This window comes from Hyaena hyaena, unplaced genomic scaffold (genome assembly GCF_003009895.1).
Source record: "Hyaena hyaena isolate Hyena2069 unplaced genomic scaffold, ASM300989v1 scaffold_551, whole genome shotgun sequence".
Classification (NCBI taxonomy): domain Eukaryota; kingdom Metazoa; phylum Chordata; class Mammalia; order Carnivora; family Hyaenidae; genus Hyaena; species Hyaena hyaena.
Window position 1 is genome coordinate 387,084 of NW_024081183.1, and position 6,000 is coordinate 393,083.

The window sequence follows — 6,000 nt, forward strand, 5'->3', positions numbered from 1 at the left end:
TCATTATTTCAACCTTGAGATTTTGAAAACACTCAGCTGTTCATGACACATGAATTTCTTAAATTGAATTCAGTCTTAGACAAACTTTTATACAGCTGTCCTCTTTCACCCACTTATTTAAGCCCTGTCCTTCCTAACCAGCCTAAGACAATTCTTCTTTGAATCCTTCAATGACCTTATTTATCCTGATTTCCTTTGAATTCACGTATCTTTATTATTTATACATTTGGCATATAAGTAAATTCCTTAAGGGTTAGATCGTGCTTTAATATGCAGTGCCTTGTAAAGTTGGACACTCTATAAATGTACATTGTAGCATCTAATCCAGTCCTTTCTTTGCATGTTGAGTCAAAAAGATCAGAGCACCTGGGTGGCTCAGTCCGTTAAGTGTCCATCTTCAGCTCAAGTCATCATCTTGCGGCTCATGGGTCTAAGCCCCATGTCAGGCTCTTGTGCTGACAGCTTGGAGCCTGGAGCCTGCTTTGGATTCTGTGTCTCCCTCTCTCTCTGCCCCTCCCCCGCTCATGCTCCCGCTTGCTCACTCTCTTCCTCAAAAATAATTTAAAAAACATTTAAAAATTAAAAAAAGAATGATCTAAATGTAAAGGAAAGAAGTTTAAAAATAAATTTAAGAACACTAAAGTTTGAGAAGTGTGTATCTTACCAGTGAAAGTTCTGTAATACTTCATAATGAAAAAGAGTAATAACTTCTTTCCCCTCCCCATTTTTCTTACAGGCACAAGATGCTGGTCTCGGAGTGTCGGTTTTACTATGTGTCAGAGCTCTTCAACTCAGATCAAGCGAGGATGAGGAAATGAAGGCATCAGTTTGCAAAACAATTGCTTGTCTTTTACCAGAAGATTTAGAGGTCAGACGAGCCTGTCAGCTTACAGAATTCTTAATTGAACCTAGTTTGGATGGATTTAATATGTTGGAAGAACTGTATTTGCAACCAGATCAAAAATTTGATGAAGAAAATGCACCAGTTCCAAATTCTCTCCGATGCGAGCTCTTACTAGCTTTAAAGGCCCACTGGCCTTTTGATCCTGAATTTTGGGACTGGAAGACTTTAAAACGCCACTGCCACCAACTGCTAGGACAAGAAGCCTCTGATTCTGATGATGATCTAAGTGGCTACGAAATGTCTATTAATGACACAGATGTTTTAGAGTCATTTCTCAGTGACTACGAGGAAGGTAAAGAAGATAAACAATATAGAAGAAGAGATTTGACAGATCAGCATAAGGAGAAAAGAGACAAAAAACCCATTGGTTCTTCTGAAAGATACCAGAGGTGGCTTCAGTATAAATTTTTCTGTTTGTTATGTAAGCGGGAATGTATAGAGGCCAGGATTCTTCATCATTCTAAGATGCATATGGAAGATGGAATTTACACCTGCCCAGTTTGTATTAAAAAATTCAAGAGAAAAGAAATATTTGTTCCTCATGTGATGGAGCATGTTAAAATGCCACCAAGCAGAAGGGACCGCTCTAGAAAGAAATTACTCTTGAAAGGCTCTCAGAAGGGAATTTGTCCCAAGAGCCCCTCTGCAAACCTGGAGCAAAACCAATCATTGGATGAACAAGCCAAAGGAGAGTCTCATGAATATGTCACATTTAGCAAGTTAGAAGATTGCCACCTGCAAGACAGAGATTTGTACCCATGTCCTGGCACAGACTGTTCCCGAGTATTTAAGCAATTTAAATACTTAAGTGTACATCTTAAAGCTGAACACCAAAATAATGATGAAAATGCCAAGCACTACTTGGATATGAAAAATAGAAGAGAGAAGTGTACTTATTGTCGACGACATTTCATGTCTGCTTTTCACCTGCGGGAGCATGAACAAGTGCATTGTGGTCCTCAGCCGTATATGTGTGTATCTATAGATTGCTATGCAAGGTTCGGATCAGTGAATGAACTACTTAACCATAAACAGAAACATGATGATCTGCGTTATAAATGTGAATTAAATGGCTGTAATATTGTTTTCAGTGATTTGGGACAGCTTTACCACCACGAAGCACAACACTTTAGGGATGCATCTTACACGTGCAACTTTGTTGGCTGTAAAAAGTTCTATTATTCCAAAATTGAATACCAGGATCACCTCTCAATGCATAACGTTGAAAGTTCAAATGCAGATGTGAAGAAATCGGTGAAACTTGAGGAGGCTGCCCCAGGTGAAAAGCAAGATTGCATTGATCAGCCTCATCTACTTGACCAAACTGACAAATCACATTTACCGGAGGATCTTCTTTTCTGTGCCGGATCAGCTAGTTCTCAAATAGAAACTGCAGAAAACCTGAAAGAAAACAGTGACAGTAATTCTAGTGATCAGTTGAGTCACAGCTCTTCAGCTTCCATGAATGAAGAGTTAATTGATACACTGGATCACTCTGAAACCATGCAGGATATATTATTATCTCATGAGAAAGTCTTTGTGCCCTCCAGTTTAAAAGAAAAATGTTCCAATGTGGCAGTTTGCTTTGATGGGACTAAGTTTACCTGTGGTTTTGATGGCTGTGGTTCCACGTACAAAAATGCAAGAGGGATGCAAAAGCATCTACGGAAGGTTCATCCATACCACTTCAAACCCAAAAAGGTAAAGACAAAAGATCTTTTTCCCTGTTTGGGTAATGAACATAATCAAGCAACTGAAAAGTTTGATGCAGAACCTAAACCCAGCTCAGATACAAACAGCGACTCTCCAGATGAAGGTCTAGATCACAATATTCATGCTAAATGCAAAAGAGAATATCAAGGTTATTCCTCAGAAGCTTCTGTTTGTGCTTCTAAAAGGCCATGTACAGAGGATACCATGTTGGAACTTCTGTTACGCTTGAAACATTTAAGCTTGAAAAACTCAATAACGCATGGATCTTTCTCAGGGTCATTGCAAGGGTACCCATCCAGTGGTGCTAAGTCTCTTCAATCGGTTTCACCTACCATCTCAGACCTTAATTTTCAGAATCAAGACGAGAATATGCCAAGTCAGTACCTTGCACAGTTGGCAGCTAAGCCTTTTTTCTGTGAGCTTCAAGGATGCAAATACGAATTTGTGACCAGAGAGGCTTTGTTAATGCATTATCTTAAAAAACACAATTACTCAAAAGAAAAGGTCCTTCAGTTAACCATGTTTCAACATCGGTATTCCCCATTCCAGTGTCATATTTGCCAAAGGTCATTTACAAGAAAAACACACCTTAGGATTCATTATAAAAATAAACATCAAATTGGCAGTGACAGAGTAACTCACAAACTACTAGATAATGAAAAATGTGATCATGAAGGCCCATGCTCAGTAGATAGATTGAAAGGTGATTGCTCTACAGAACTTGGTGGGGACCCCAGCAGTAACTCCGAGAAGCCACACTGTCACTCTAAAAAGGATGAATGCAGTTCAGAGACAGATTTGGAGTCCTCTTGCGAAGAAACAGAAAGTAAAACATCTGATATTTCATCACCCATAGGTAGCCATAGGGAAGAACGAGAAGGAAGAGAGGGAAGAGGTAGCAGGAGAACTGTTGCTAAAGGAAATCTCTGCTATATTTTGAATAAATACCACAAACCATTCCATTGTATCCATAAAACTTGCAACTCCTCCTTCACTAATCTAAAAGGCTTGATTCGTCATTATAGAACTGTACATCAGTACAACAAAGAACAATTATGTTTAGAAAAAGACAAAGCAAGAACCAAAAGGGAACTTGTCAAATGTAAAAAGATATTTGCTTGCAAATATAAGGAATGTAACAAACGTTTCCTGTGTTCCAAAGCTCTTGCTAAGCACTGTAGTGACTCTCATAACCTAGACCATATTGAAGAGCCTAAAGTGCTTTCTGAAGCTGAATCTGCAGCAAGGTTTTCCTGTAACCAGCCTCAGTGTCCTGCTGTTTTTTATACATTCAGCAAGTTGAAGCACCACTTGATGGAACAGCATAATATTGAAGGAGAAATGCATTCAGAATATGAAATTCATTGTGATCTTAATGGCTGTGGCCAGATCTTCACCCATCGTAGTAATTATTCTCAACATGTATATTACCGACATAAGGACTATTATGATGATCTGTTTAGAAGCCAGAAAGTGGCAAATGAAAGGCTACTAAGGAGTGAAAAGGTGTGTCCAACAGCTCTCACTCAGGGGCATGAACATCAGACTACCAGGAGATCATTTAATGCTAAGGCTAAAAAATGTAGTTTAATCAAAGAAAAGAAGGCTCCGATTAGTTTTAAAACAAGAGCTGAAGCCCTCCATATGTGTGTGGAGCAGTCTGAGCACACACAGTACCCCTGCATGGTTCAAGGATGCTTATCTGTGGTAAAGTTGGAGAGCAGCATAGTGAGGCATTATAAACGTACCCATCAGATGAGTAGCGCCTATTTAGAGCAACAGATGGAAAACCTGGTCGTTTGTGTGAAGTATGGTACCAAAATTAAGGAGGAGCCCCCTTCTGAAGCAGAGCCCTATATAAAGAAAGAAGAAAATAGCTGTGAATCAGAGCACACAAAGCACAGCCATTCCCCAGCTGATAGCGTGCCTGTCCAGAACATGGATTCCCTTCATCCGGGCGAAAGGGATGGAGGTCAGAAAGGATGTACAGAAAGCAAACCAGTATTTGATGCAGATACTTTGCTCTACAGAGGAACTTTGAAATGTAACCATAGTTCAGAAACCACTTCTTTGGAACAATGTAATATAGCTCAGCCTCCTCCTTGTAAAATAGAAAATTCCATACCTAATCCTAGTGGGACTGAAAGTGGGACTTACTTCACAAGTTTCCAGCTGCCTTTACCAAGGATCAAAGACTCAGAAACTGGGCAGCAAAGTTCAGGGCAAGAAAACACTGTAAAAAATTCAACTCCTGTCCCAAAAGAGAATTTTAGGAAGCATCCACAGCCCAGGTCATTTGATTTGAAGACTTACAAACCTATGGGATTTGAATCTTCATTTCTGAAATTTATTCAGGAAAGCGAGGAGAAAGAAGATGATTTTGATGATTGGGAGCCTTCGGAGCACTTAACATTAAGTAATTCTTCACAACCCACTAATGACTTAACAGGGAGTGTTATGGCAAATAATATGGTGAATGACAATGACCCTGAAGTTGACATACCTCATTCTTCCAGTGACTCTGCAATTCATGAGAACCTGACTGCAATCCCACCTTTGATAGTAGCTGAGACAACAACAGTCCCTTCCTTGGAAAACCTGAGGGTTGTATTGGACAAAGCATTAACGGACTGTGGAGAGCTTGCCTTAAAACAGCTTCATTATCTTCGGCCAGTGGTTGTCCTTGAAAGATCTAAGTTTTCCACACCAATTTTAGACTTGTTTCCAACAAAAAAGACAGATGAGCTTTGTGTAGGAAGTTCCTAAATAGCAATTTTGTTTTAGAAACAGACTGGCTCCAACACTGCAACATGGGGACAATTGCCAATTTGAACAAAGGCTGTGAACCAGCCACACCATTGTTTAGGGTAGAATAGGCTGTGTATTTACATGAATGTATAATATCTATGTCAGCAGTATTGGCTGAGTCCATTAGCTCTCCAGTTGGTTTATTGATTGGGGTTTTTTTGTTTGTTTGTTTTTGTTTATTAAAAAAATGGAACTGTACTCTTGTTTGGTGCTAATTAATACATCAAAATATATCGGGGCTTCCTTTTTCAAATTAAGTGTGCATGATTGTATATGGAACAAATACTAAGATCCCAGGGTGGGAGGGCTAGGGAAAGGGATATGGAGTTCTTACTTGACTTGAATGTGCACCTGAGGGTGCTTTGTGTAATATATTGTACACTACAGCATCTTATATTTTTTGAGTTGAGTTTCAATAAATTACAATTTTTCACCCATTTCTTGTTTACTCATAATGAGTTTTCATGCCATACATTAACTGAAACTGCACTTGCATTTTCTGGAATGTGCACTTCTATTTTACCCCAGTAGTTTTTCATTTCTTACTAACCAAACCATTCAGTCCAAGTTTCTTT

The 6,000-nt window shown here is 39.2% G+C and overlaps 1 protein-coding gene across 1 annotated transcript in view; it reads left to right on the forward strand.

Moving 5' to 3' along the window:
* Window positions 1-5,420, forward strand: part of RLF (RLF zinc finger) — an 87,375-nt gene extending 81,955 nt beyond the window's left edge. The window contains exon 8 of the mRNA XM_039255956.1: window positions 737-5,420. Coding sequence (XP_039111887.1) covers window positions 737-5,383 — 4,647 coding nt within the window. The 3' untranslated portion in view covers window positions 5,384-5,420. The remainder of the gene's footprint in view (window positions 1-736) is intronic.
* The last annotated feature ends 580 nt before the right edge of the window (window positions 5,421-6,000 follow it).